The following is a 13,760-nucleotide window of genomic DNA, read 5'->3' on the forward strand; positions in this document are numbered from 1 at the left end:
TGTGCAAGAACGTCCGTTTTCATTTAGTTCCTACCTCTCTGCAAACCGGTGAACGCAATGTGCCGAGGAGGGCAGCCTCCTTAAGAGCAAAGGCCAGCAATTAAATAATAAGGCAGCCCGTCTGAAGAGCAACGCGGCCTTACCTGGAGACAGGGAGGAGTCGTAGGAGCTTCTCTCCTTGCGATTCATCTTGAAGGCTTGGATGTCCTTTTCCCTGTATGTCCCAAAGCCTTCGTAGCTCCTCCTTTTGCTCCCGCTCATGTCACTGTCCCACTTGTCATTCGAAGGGTTCATGTCACTGAACACGTCCAGGCTCTCGGGTCTGGTGTTGCCACTCTCGCTGCTGCTGCCGGAATACCTTTTCGGGCACGTGTCCGCAGGCTCGCCGCTCAAGTCACCTTTGTCCTTGGCCTGGGTCCAATGCTGGGCATCAGAAAGTGACAGTGTAGACAGGGTGTCCACCTCAAAGTTGTTCTTGGAAGCTTTGTGGCCGGCTTCACTGTGCTGGTGCTTCTGCTTCTCTTTATGCTTATTCTTCTCACTCACTAACGGGAGCTCCTTGTCTGCACCACCCAGCCGCTCGCTCAGGATGTGGCTGGAGAAGCCCGTGGCTTTGCCCGCGAAGAGGCCACTCAGGTTGTCATGGGTCCCCAGGATCCGGTCTTCCTTGTGCTTATGCTTGTGTTTGTGTTTTCTCTTGTGGAGCCGACCGCTGGCCAGACCGGCGCCACCCGCCTTGGGAGGATTCAGGGCCGGCTGCATGTCACCGAGGCCCATGCCGACAGGTCCCTGCAGGTGGACTCCATGCTTTGCTTTATGCTTCGCTGTCCCCGACATCTTCACGTGGGAGCTCGTGTGGAACTGAGGAGGTGGCACTGTCGGCCTCATGAACGGGGAAGCGGCTCCGAGCGTGTGTGATAGGTACAAGGGAGCTGGGTACTGACTGTAATAACCAAGGTTCATCATAGGCATTGATGTGTAAGGCATTCCATAGGGTGCATAGTAACTTCCACTGGGAATAGGGTAGCTGAACCCTTGTAAAAAAGGCACCTTTGTCATGGTGTCATTGGTTTTTGCAGGCCTACCACGCTTCTTCTTTGACTTCAGGTCTGAAGTCCTGCGAAGATAGAGCAACGGGTCATACTGGATATATGGCACCGGGTAGTAGTGATCAAAATTAATCCGAAAGATGCTGGGATACGGATTCTCGTGGTAGAAGGTGTAACTCCGGTGGGAGATCCTGAACACCTGGAACTTGGTGATGAGCTCTTCCAGGTCTGCCAGAAACTGAAGGTCATCACGATTCTGCAGGCTTTTCCGTTTCCTCTTGTGCTTTGGCTTCTTGAGGCTTTCGTGGGCCAGAAAGTTGTCCACCATGAGATGCTTCTGCCGGTGGCCATGCCGGGTCTTTGTGCTGGTGTCGGACGGAATGGTCTCCGGGTTGTCCAGGGAGCAGAAATCGAAAGAGTACCTCCGTCGGGATTCTGAACCCTTCTCCGCTTGGTCAGACGTGCTGTTGTTGTCCGTCCCAATGCCACTGTCGCTTGGGATCGTCTCCTCGCTGTGCGACTCACTCACAGGGGACAGCGTGATTTCCTTGAGTGACCCGATCTCGCAAAGGTGGGAAGGCGAGTTGGCCATCAGCCTGGGTGGGGACAGCTTCCAGGCTCCACTGTGGATTCCCTTCTGGGTTTTGGTTGGAAGAGCACTGATGGGCTGGAGATTTGGCATAGTTTTCGACTCTGAAAAATTGGTTTCAGTGCTGGCAGGGCTCAGGTTGCCATTTGACCCACCTAGCGGCGCTGAAAGTGGGTGCATAGCTGCTGGTGAAGATGCCACAAGGGACTGAAAGTTGGAAGGCACGGCTGGAACGTCCGGCTGGCTAGAAGCAGGCCTTGGGTGCTTGATGGCTGTTTTGGGTTCCTCGGATGGGGGTGGCAGCTCCGCTCTTGGCTTCCTGCCCCTCTTCTTGCCGATGTAGATGGTTCCCCTCTTGCTGACGTTGATCTGCTTGCCCAATTTGCTCTCAATTGCCGCTGCCCCGGGGCTGGTCTCCGGGGGAGCTTTCGCCTTCAGAGCAATGTTGCTGGAGCAGGACAAGATCTGGTTCAAGATATTTTTCCTCTTGAGTGTTTTCATCTTATTGATGGTTTTGATGGTCTTCTTATCCAACACCCCAAGCTTTCCAACTTTTTTGTGAAACTTCATCTCGCTCATGGGCTTGTCCTGTCCTGGCACCAGCTGGGCCAACTTAGCTAAACTGCGTCGTCTCTTTCTTTTCTTCGTGCCAGGGAACTCCCGGCTGATGGGACTGACCGGGCTGGTGGAAGTCCCCTCGTGAATCGTCTCCACCGTGAGCAAAGGCTGCTTCTTCGGCCGCCCCCGCTTCTTCTTGACGGGCGTAATCACAGTAAGACTGTCTGTGTTGGTGTACAGAGGGCTGGATGGGGTGATGGGGTAGGCAGACGGCGGTTCCACCATCAGTTTATCGGAGGTGGCCAGGACTGCCTCCCGGAGCATACTGGTGGGCTTTGGTTTGCTGCACGTCCACCTCCGTTTCGCAGCAAATTTGGGATGCTGGATTTCTGGCAACTTCCTCGATGGAGAGTGGTCCGTGCATGTTGGAGGCGTCATGATCATGGGTGGCTTCCGCTGCTTAGACACGCCTCCTGGCACGACTTTCTCGGCATTCCCACCTGTTTCAAGGCCAACCGAGGGGGACTCGTTCTCTATCATTTTACTCAACTTAGGGACCCGGGGATCTTTCTTATTTCCCTCAGTGTTGGAAAGTATCCTGTTAACCACTTCACTGCTCATAGTGATTCCAGAAGCCAGGGCTTTCTCTGGCATGATCTTTTCTACCACTGCTTTGATGGACTGTCTCTTTTTCCTCTTATGGCTGGTTGGATCTAGACAGGGTGCCTTGATAGGGATAGTAATCCGGACATGACTTGAGTCATTTTCAGGATTACTGACAGAACTCGAATTCTGCCTGGCTGGTGATGCCTCTTGGGCATTATCTGCAGGGTAGCCTTCCCTTTTCCCTTCTGTATTGTCAAATGCTTTCTGGGCATTCTTGACCCAGTCCAGGTCTGGGTTTGCTATGGTTTGACTTATCACATCTTTTTTACTGGACTTTTTCTTGCTGCCTATGGTAGGTGGTTCTGGGGGCTCCTTTGCAACTCCTCCATCTTGATCTACCAAGGGCTGAAGTCCGTTGCACTCGACAGAGCTGCTGGGTGGGGCTGGGGAGCTGTGGCTGCCTGGGGATGGGACCACACCTCCCAAGAGCAGATCTTTGCTGTTGGACAGCTGACTCCACGTGCTCCCTGCACTGCCTTTCTTACCCTGGGCCTTTGCAAAGGAAGCCACGGGCTCAAGAGCGGGGATCTTGCTGGTGCTTGCAGTTTCTCTGCCAGACTCTGGACTGATGAAGCAATTCTGAGTGGCAGGTCCACTGTCAGAGTTGGTGGACCAGTCCATGTGGTTCTGGCTGCTGCTTTTTTGCTGGTGCTTTGGTTTTAAGGTGTCACTGGTGACGTCCTGTGGGAGGCCTGGGTCATAGTGGAGATTTGAGTGTTTCTGTGGCCGCTCGTAAGCCTAAGGTAGAGGGGTGGAGAAGGAGAGAGAGAGAAACAAAGATGAACATGTTAGAGCTACTTAAAATTCAATGTCAAAAGCCTTACTTATTTGAAAGTTGGGAACAGCTACCTTTAATTCCAGAATGCTTTTGGAGGTTCTCTCATTTGCAGAAGTAAAAATACGGTGCAATGATTTGGAACATTAATAAGGATGCTTTAGTTGCTGTCTTCACTCCTCCTTGCCCCCCAACAACAGGAACTTTTACCCATCTTGGTTGAATGCAATCTCGGAATAAGAACTGTTTAGTGAGAGAACAGGCCCCGCACGTCACTTAGGCCAGTGCCAGACCGTTCACATGGAAGAGCTGAAATCTGTATAATGGAGAGTCCTGCCCATGGTGGCAGAGTCCAGGAGAGACTGTGAACTTCCCAACTCCCTGGCCCCTTTGCCTGACTCAAGCTGCCTCTGATTTCCATCCCCACTTCCCATCCAACTCACGTACTTCCCTTGCTTCCTCCTATGCAAGTTCATTTCTGTTTGCACTTTACCCTGGAGTTCAGCATCTCTTGTGCTCCAACAAGTAGCTCCCTGAGAACCACTGCTACAAGGGAAAACAGCACGAGCTGAAGGATTGGGGGGGAAGTCTGAAGAATGTGTGGGGCCAAGGGGGCTGGTTAAGGACACAGAGAAGAAGAAATGAAGCAGGGAAGAAGCACAAAAGACCTTCAATCCTTCTGACCCTAGGAGTGGTGCAGTGTTTGGGAGGTAACCCTCTGGGGCATCCTGAAGCCCGGGTTGGGCGCTGACAGCAATCTTGAGGAAACTCTTGGACAGTCTCAAAAGGAACTTTGAGTCTCCTGGACGAATGTGCCAAAAAAAAAAAAAAAAAAAGCACGGTCATTCAAGATCACTCCTTCGAACTTCGTCAGCTGTGCTTTCCCTACATGACTTCTAAAGGAAAGTCTCCAGACTCTGGCACCTTCCTTAGGACCGACTCCACAGTTGGGAAAAGCAGAAACTGTGCTAGAGGCCCAGCATAACTAGTATCTACAAAATCACTAAGGTGGTAGATAGTGAACACATCATTTTGAGACATCAAAGCTTTTTTTTTAAAGATTTATTTATTCGTTTTAGAGAAAGAGAGAGAGCATGAGGGAGATGGAGAGAGAAACTCAAGTAGACTCTGTGCTGAGCACGGACCAGATATAGGGCTCAAATCCCATAACTCTGACACCATGACCAAGAGTCAGACCCTTAATCGACTGAGCCACCCAGGTGCCCCGAGACATAAAACTTTTTAATGTAAAAATGCTAACGTTATTTCCAATAGATTTTAAGCCACGCTACCAGTACTGAGAAGCATTCCTCAAAGTTTATGGTAAGTCCTGTCTTATACACACAAGTAGTAAATGTACAGGATGCATTATCCTAAGATTTGTTAAAGAAGGGAAAATACTAGTAAACTGAAGAAAGTTTTGGGTAATATCTCCACTGAGAAGTAAATGATGATTGGCTTAGTGGATTTAGGAAGTTTTAGCCTGTAACATGTATCTGTCTTTATCTATGTATCTATCCATGTATCTATCATCTATCTCTACCCATCTGTTTGCCATTGATGCTCTAGCATTTATACTTCATTAGAAAACATTTTTCATAGTCCCTGTTAAGAATCAAAACATAGATGTCAGAAAGCATTATGGGTAAAATTCAATGTAGTAAAGCAAGTAGGGTTTCCTTCACGCTAATTTCTGGAATCCCTAGGTTTATTTTCTGCTTCTCTGATTTTGAGAAATCTTGTTTATACTTCTGGTATTGGATTCTGTTTGTTAAGTATCTTGAGAGAATCTCCCCCAAGCTAAGCCCAGGAGAAAATTAAGACAAAAAATGTATTTCCTTTTTTCTTCCTCTTGCAATGGTTAGTGGACACCACCATCATTAACATCTAGAGAACTAATCCTGTCACTTGACTTTGCTAGGAATAACTGCTGGGCACATAGGCTGCTGTCCCACTTTCAAAAACAAAAAACAAAAAACTAAAAACAGAAATCTTATCCATGGCATAAACTATTAAATGCCAGTTACCTTTTATGAATCAGGACTTTGCCGATTTGTCATTTGTGCTTTAGATTTTAGTTGGCACTGGGTATATACTCACAGGATGACAAGTCTACAAAAGGGCTTAGAAACAAAATGTCCTACTCTTTAGGGCAACAGTATAATTGATAGCTCATACTAGAACATTTTTGAGAGTCAGTGGTGGCACTTATTAAACATTGCCATGGGACAAAAAAATCTGAGTTACTCTTTTGGACCCCAGCAAAGCAGGACTTATAGTTACCCTGTCTCCCCTACTCCTTCCACCTCCCCCCCTTTTCTAGATCTGGTCACAGAAGTCCACACAGGGGCTTCATAGTGAACCTGGAATTCTTGGTCCCTGATTCTCACCAGTTTTTTGTTTGTTTGTTTGTTTCTATTGCTCCATCTTCTTGTTCTTGGTGCCTAGCAGAATCCTTAATTAACTCTCTATGTTCAACTCTCAGCTCGATTGTAGGGAGGCCCCCTGCCTTACAGAAATACTCCTATTAGAAGTTTTCATGAAACCCTGTAGGTCGTCTTTGTTGGACTTTTATCTTAGTTTTAATTTTATATTTGATTTGTGCATTAATTGAATTAATGCCGGTTTCCCTTTCTAGCCTGTACACACCATCACAGAAGTACCAAGCACAGTGCCTGGCAAATAGTAGGCCCTCAACAGATGTTTATTGAATGAATTAAGGAACACACATTTTGTGATGGGTATTTCATTTGGTCAATAGTGAGATTAATGACCTGTACATTACAACATCCTCCAGCCTATTTTCTTATGTCATTCCTTCTGCATGTACCATTGTCTCTCATAAAGACATCCATCAAATCCTCCTAATGCTCTATGCCATTTATTTGTGTACTTTTCTATCTCCCTCTCCTAGACTGTAAGTACTTTGAGGTCACAGACTCATTTATCTTCTTATCCCCTGTGCCCACGACAAAGCAAACCACCCAGAAAGTTCCCAATAAATGTTTGCTGAGTGAATAAACAAAATCATGTTTGAGAAGCCTATTACCATGACAAAATACGTGGCTGCACACAGAAGATAACAAGCTGCCAATCATTCGTTTGATAATGGCTCATAAGGAAATTGGAGCACTCAAATGCATTAGGTAATGAACAAAAAAAATCCTTCCCCAATACTGAAGGACTGAAGGCACTTGCAAGGTAACTCCTCTTCAATGCAATTTTTATTGTTAGTTCTCCCTCATCTCCTATTAATTCTTTCACTTTCCAATTAACTCTGCCTTTGGGAAAGGCCACGTGACTGTCAGGGGGGTGGATTTCACTGTGATAGTTGAAAGGTGGGGCCTGCTCACTTACACCCAGGGCAGCCCAGCTCAAAGTCATGCAGTTAAGTGTGCCTGGTTCCCGGTGCCTCCATCTGGACACTGCCTGATCTCATTGTTTCTACCATTTCAGCTGCAATTTGCCCTGCTGGGAGAGCTCCGCAATCAAAGGGCAGCGTGGACAAAAGGGAAGCACAACAAAGGATCAGGACTAATAGGGGGAAATGGTGCTTTAAGCCCCGCACTGAGAAGGGCTTCGGAGAAGGGGCAAGGGGGACTAAGAAGGAGCACTCTCTAAGGGGTCCAGGAGAACACGGCTTTTCTCCAGACTTGGCTGATGGCTACATCCTGCTGCATTTCACAGAATCCCATTTCTTCATCTGTCAGCCATGACATATTATATACACAATGGTGAAGCTGTCAGTTCCAATATGTCCTTCACTGAGAATTGAGTACTTACTCCACTGAGACAGAGATGGACATGGCAAAACGGGCCCCTAGCTGGATGCTGGTAGCGGCAGGGGAGGGGTAGGGGGCATACAGGCTCCCCTCCCACCCTGCCAGTGCTCTGGTCCTGGGCTCCCATGGGGGGTCACTGACTGGGGGCTTTATTGACCCATTTAGCACCCATTTCCATTTTCCCCTTAGATTCTGCATTTTTCTGGGAGTAAGACCTTAATCTTTTAAGGCCTCCATACTACCCTCTGTCCACAGCAAGGGTGTTGCCTAAGATGGTTACCAAATAAGGGAAGGCCTGATGATATTCTACATTGGGCCGATTATTTTTGTGGAAAACTTTTAGTACCAACTAAGCCCAGTGTTATCTCTTGGCTGTTCCCCCACCCCCATGAATTGTTTGTGAAACATACAGTCATTTCTTTTAAAAGATTTTATTCATTTATTTGAGATAGAAAGAGCAAGAGTGAGAGAGAGAGTGCGCACGCACGTGCATAAGCAGGTGGGGGGGGAGGGGCAACGGGAGAGGGAGAAGCAGACTCCCTGCTGAGCAGGGAGCCTGATGCAGAGCTGGATCCCAGGACGCTGGGATCATGACCTGAGCTGAAGGCAGACGTGTAACCGACTGAGACACTCAGGCGCCCCCACACAGTCATTTTGAAGGTGTGGCTTACTTTTATAAGAACAATACTTTCCATGCCCATTGAGCCTAGATGCCAAATGTTCATCAGTGAACCACCATTTTGAAAACTAGACAGATTTTCTTCTTAAAAGATGTGTTTATGGAAGCAAGTTCTTCTGGAATGTGAAGAATTATTTTGTAAAGTAGGTAACTATCCCCTCCCCTACAACCAATGTATCATATACATTTAAATTTTGTACAAGTTAGATTTCTTTTGAAAAAGCACTTGATTTTTGTCTACTTTTGAAAGCAAGCATTAGATCGCTGCATAAAAACTTGAAAAATCCGTAAAAATGGGAAGAAAATGAGTCACCCAGCCTTATCTATGGCTTCTCTGAAGTAAGGGTTGTCGCAATGAGAGAAGAGGGCTATTTGGGTCTGAGAAAAATCATATAACTCATCAAAAATCAAGCATGACTTTGTGAGAGATAAACTACTCTTTTGGGTTAGCTGTGTTTGTGCTACTTTCTGCTGACACTGATAATTTAAATTTACTGTTCGTGAGATATTTTGCTTTACAAGAGTAGGAAAATATGCCTGGGTATGAAGTAACGAGGGGAGCTTTCGCTCTTAATTTGGCAACTGGTGCTTCTCAAGATGTGATCCTGGATCACTGTATCAGAACCACCTAAGGTACTGGTCATTAATACAGACTCCTGGGCCCCATTGCAGATCTACTAATTGCAATCTTTTATGGGGGGGATCAAGGAATGTGCATTTTAAACATGCTCTCCAGATAATTCCGATGCACAATGAAGTTTTAAGAGCACTGATCTAATGTTTGAATATCAAAATTCCTCTGGGGTGGGGCTCTTCTGTGGTTGCTATGACATTTGCAGCACTTTTTGGTGGTAAATATGTAGAACAAACCACCATAGACCTGTTAGGATATGCAATTTGGCACCATTGAGCATTCTTGTTTTGCTCTCTGAACTCTTTGTAATTTACATAGTAAGAAACTCTAACTCGGTACCCTCTTCAGGTATTCCAAGTCCACTGCAAGGTGAGGTGGGCAGAAAAGTCATCCGTATGGGTGGATAAGAGTACTGTCCTCCCAGAAAGAATCTGGAATGCAGGTGTTCATGACCTCCCACTCTGGGATTTCTATTTCCCCAACTCAATGCAGGCCAATCCCCAGAGCCCTGGGGTATCCTGGCATTTATCTCTGAGGCTTGAAGCAAGTGCTCAAGCCTGAGCAAGAACTGAGTGTGGGAGACAAAGAATGTAACCAGAAACTGTCTGATGAAAGGTCCCCAATCCTGGCTGTACGTTAAACTTATACAGGAAGCTTCATAAAGAACACCATGCCTGGGATCTGACCCAGACCAATTAAATCAGGATTCTAGAAGTGGGGTCTGAACAGTAGTACTTTTTTCAAAGCTCTTGGCTATCCCAATGAGCAGACAAAGTTGAGAACCACTGGATTATATCAAAGACAGAGGGTCTGGGTTAGGGACTAGAGAGGTTCTGATATTACCAGATGTTCCAGTTCAGTGGTTTTCAAATGGACTAGGACTCCACAGAGTCCTGGATTTTGTAAAGACTTTTCTGAACTATAGCCAGTGGATGGGGCAAGAGAGATGCTTCACATCATTCTTTTAACCCCCAAATAAACAGAACAGCCTTGCAAAGGATTTCATTTAAGAGAGTGGGGGTGGGGAGAGATGGTTCTGTCACTTAAAGACTTTGAAAATGACCCTTTAGGCTCATGAACAGGAAGAATGCATATACCAGCTTCCATTGAACTTGACCCCAGAAGATCTCTCCTCAGCCCAGTTCATTCCTGCATTTGCTAATGGTAGGTATAGAAGAATGCCACTAAGTACCTTATTTCAACCAGGGCCTTATGATCCTTTGGTTCCGTGGGCGTTATGGACTGAATGTCTATGTCCCTCCAAAATTCATATGTTGAAAACCCTAAACCCCAAAGTGATGGTATTAGGAAGTGGGGCCTCTGGGAACACAATGTGATTAGGTAATGAGGGTAGAGCTTTCATGAATGGGATTAATGCTCTTACATTAAAAGACACCCTAAAGAGCTCTTTTGTCCTTCATTACGTGAGCACACAGAGAGAAGAAGGCCATCTATGAGCCAGGAAGCAGGCTCTCACCAGATGCTGCATCTGCCAACCTTGATCTTGGACTTTCTAGCCACCAGAACTATGATCAATAAATTTCTGTCATTTATAAGCCACCCACTCATGGTATTTTGTTATAGCAGCCTGAACAGAAGCACTACCCAGCTCCTAAACAGACATAAAGTTTCCAATGACATATATAAAGTGAATGTGTCCTCATTTCCTGTCACATGAATTACCCTGGGAAGTCACCTTGACTTAGTTCCCATAGGAACCATTCCTGATTTACTATTTGGGGGCTGTTTTGAGCGATACTAACGCACTCCTTTTCCTGGGGGTGATAACAGCTGGTGCAAAGACAGAGGCCCCTAACATATGTTTCCTTGAATACATGGTAATTCTGCATAATTTAAAATGATCATTGACTTCATTCCAGCCACAATGTTATTATAGGTATTAGACTTACCCTTTCCACAGAAACAAATATAATACTGAGCAAACTATATGAAGCAACTGTTTTCAGGCACTGGACTATAGATAATGTGTGCTGTGATTCTAGAGAGAAGGAAACTCATGAGGCCCCCGTATCCCTAGTTTTCTTCGCCTGGGAGCACTTTCTGAGGCTGAGCACAGGAAAGTAGAAGCCAGAGATCTGTGATCTCACTATGTGGAAAAAACAGAGATCAGAGTTTGGGGCTGGAGGAACTGGGATTTGAGAGACAGGGTACCTAAGAAGAGGGAGCCATGTAGAAAAGAAACCCTAGAAACATTTATAGGGACATTCTTATGTCTTTGGCCAATTTTTAATCTGCACTTGAGGGCAAGACTCCATGAAGCCCAGCAGAGTTCAGCTACTAGGGGGTCACAAGCTGAACATAGAGTCCTGACATCACCAGTATTGGGCAGTGTTGGATTTCTGCTTAGCCAGAGTGGGGCAACTTTAATGAATATTCCAGAACTCAGCTGATATCCCAGAAATGGTACTCTTTAAGAGTAGGATTACTCTAGCCCCAGAATAGAAACTATGTTAGTCCCTCCCTAACAAAGTCTGAAAAGAATCCTCAATAGGATAAAGCTAGCTTGCCAGTAAATTAACTACCTATCAGAACAAAAGTCAAACTCTTTAAAGGAAAACAACAAAAGGCAGAATCTCTACAATATAGTAACTACAATATCCAGGACACAATAAAAAATGCACTAGACAAGCAAAGAAATAGGCAAACGTGACCCACAACCAGGAGAGCCAAGATAGATCCAAGGCCCCCGAAACAGCCATTATGAAAATATTCAAGTATTGAAAGGAAAAGATGAACATAATTGATGAACATATGGGGAATCTCAGCATAGAGATGGCAACTATACCAAAATAACCAAATGAAAATTCTGAATTGGGAAAATACAATATCTGAAATTAAAAATTCACTGGCTGAACTTAACAGCTTATAGGACAATGCAGAAGAGAAGTTCAGTGAACATGATGGGGAGAGGGTAGAAATGATCCAAACTGAAAGAAGGGAGAAAGATGTAAAAAACAAAGAAACAAACAAAAAAACAAGGCTTCAGTATCCTGTGGAATAGTATCAAGAAGTCTAAAATATATAATTGGCACCCCAGAGTAGAGAAGGAGAATAGTACATGCAGATTAACATAGCTAAGAAGCTCAATAAACAGAACAAACACACATAAAAACCACATCTAGGCACACTGTAAACAAACTGATGAAAACCAGATAAAACTTTTAGAAGCAGCCAGAGAATTAAGACGCAAAATTATAGGGGAACAATGACAAAAATAATGTCTGACTTCTCGTCAGTAAAAATCAAGCCAGAAGACAATGAAATAATATCTCCAAAGTGCTAAAATAAAGACAAAACAGTCAACTTACATTTCTATATCCAGTGAAAATAACCTTCAAAAATGAAGGCAAAATAAAGATATTTTCAGATAAATAGAAACTGAGGGAATCAACTACCGACAGAAGGAAATTATAAGAAATGTAAAAGGAAGTTCTTCAGGGTAAAGGGAAATAATACCAGGTGGAAACTCAGATCTACATGAACAAATGAAGAACATGAAAGCAGAAAATATGTGGGCACATATACAGTTTAAAAGACAAACGGCTGCTTAAAACAGAAATAGTAATATGTCATGGAGCTTATGACATTTGTAGGAATTAAGTGTACAACAATAAAACAAAACACAAGAGGGTGGTATATGGAAGTACGCTTGACCATTGAACAACGTGGGTGTGAACTGCGTGGGTCCATGTATATGCAAATTTGTTTCAATAAATACCATACACTACTGTAAATCTATTTTCTCTGCCTTATGATTTTATTAACACCTTTTCTTTTCTCTAGCTTGCTTTATTGTGATTATACAGTATATAGTACCTATAACACACAAAATATGTGTTAATCAACTGCTGACGTTATCAGGAAGACTTCCAATTAACAGTAAGCTCCCAGTAGTTAAGTTTTGGGACAGGAATCAAAAGTTTTATGTGGATTTTCGACTGCAAGGGAGGGGGGGCGGTCAATGCTCCTAACCCCTCTGTTGTTCTAGGGTCAACTATATATGCTTGTTACAGTTCTTATACTTGAAGGGATGTGGTAATAGTTCAAAGTAGTCTGTGATACTTGGTGCACATTGTAATCTCTAGAGCAACCACTAAAAATAAAACAAAGTCATATATCAAAAATGCCAATAGAAGGAAATTTATGGAATATTAAAGAGAGCTTGATTAGTCCATGAAAGGGCAGAAAAGGAGGAAACAAAGAGAGATGGGACAAAGAGAAAACATAGTAACATTGTAGACAAACTCGACACTACCGGTAATTCTATTAACTCAAAATATATTAAACACTCCAAAACAACAACAACAACAACAACAACACAGGGGATAGGTTGTCAGACTGAACGAAAATGTAAGACCCAACTATAGACTGTTTACAAGAGATACTCTTTAAATATAAGAACACAGCTTAAGGGGCGCCTGGGTGGCTCAGTTGGTTAAGCGACTGCCTTCGGCTCAGGTCATGATCCCGGAGTCCCGGGATCGAGTCCCGCATCAGGCTCCCTGCTCAGCAGGGAGTCTGCTTCTCCCTCTGACCCTCCTCCCTCTCATGCTCTCTGTCTCTCATTCTCTCTCTCGCAAATAAATAAAATCTTAAAAAAAAAAAAAAAGAACACAGCTTAAAAGTAAAAGGATGGAATGAGATAAAGCACACAAACATTATTTTAAGAATGCTGGAGACACTCCATACAATGTGAAATAGTCAGAACAAAAGGTATTACTGGAGGTAATTAGGGGCATTTCAAAATGATAAAAAAAGAAGTCAATTCATCAAGAACAGACAATACTACTAAATTTGTTTGCAACTCAAAACTTCAAATACTTGAGACAAAAAGTAAGAGAATTAAAGAAAGAAAGAGACAATTCCACAATTAAAAGGATTTTAACACTCCTCTCTCAGTAACAAAACAAAATGACCAAAGAAATCAGAAAAAAATATATGGAAGATTTGATCAACATGCAACCAACTGAACCTCACCCAACAGCAAAACACCTTCACCAATATATT

General features: G+C 44.4%; 1 protein-coding gene across 5 annotated transcripts in view; it reads right to left on the reverse strand.

Annotated features, from left to right (window-relative positions):
* SETBP1 (SET binding protein 1) overlaps window positions 1-13,760 on the reverse strand; it is a 359,343-nt gene that overhangs the window by 99,206 nt on the left and 246,377 nt on the right. For all 5 annotated transcript variants that reach the window (XM_081801330.1, XM_081801326.1, XM_081801329.1 and 2 more), the window contains one exon: window positions 144-3,600. In XM_081801330.1, the coding sequence (XP_081657456.1) occupies window positions 144-3,600 (3,457 nt within the window). The remainder of the gene's footprint in view (window positions 1-143; window positions 3,601-13,760) is intronic.

The sequence above is a fragment of the Leptonychotes weddellii genome, chromosome 13, assembly GCF_054177405.1.
Source record: "Leptonychotes weddellii isolate Sample4059 chromosome 13, ASM5417740v2, whole genome shotgun sequence".
NCBI classification, from domain to species: domain Eukaryota; kingdom Metazoa; phylum Chordata; class Mammalia; order Carnivora; family Phocidae; genus Leptonychotes; species Leptonychotes weddellii.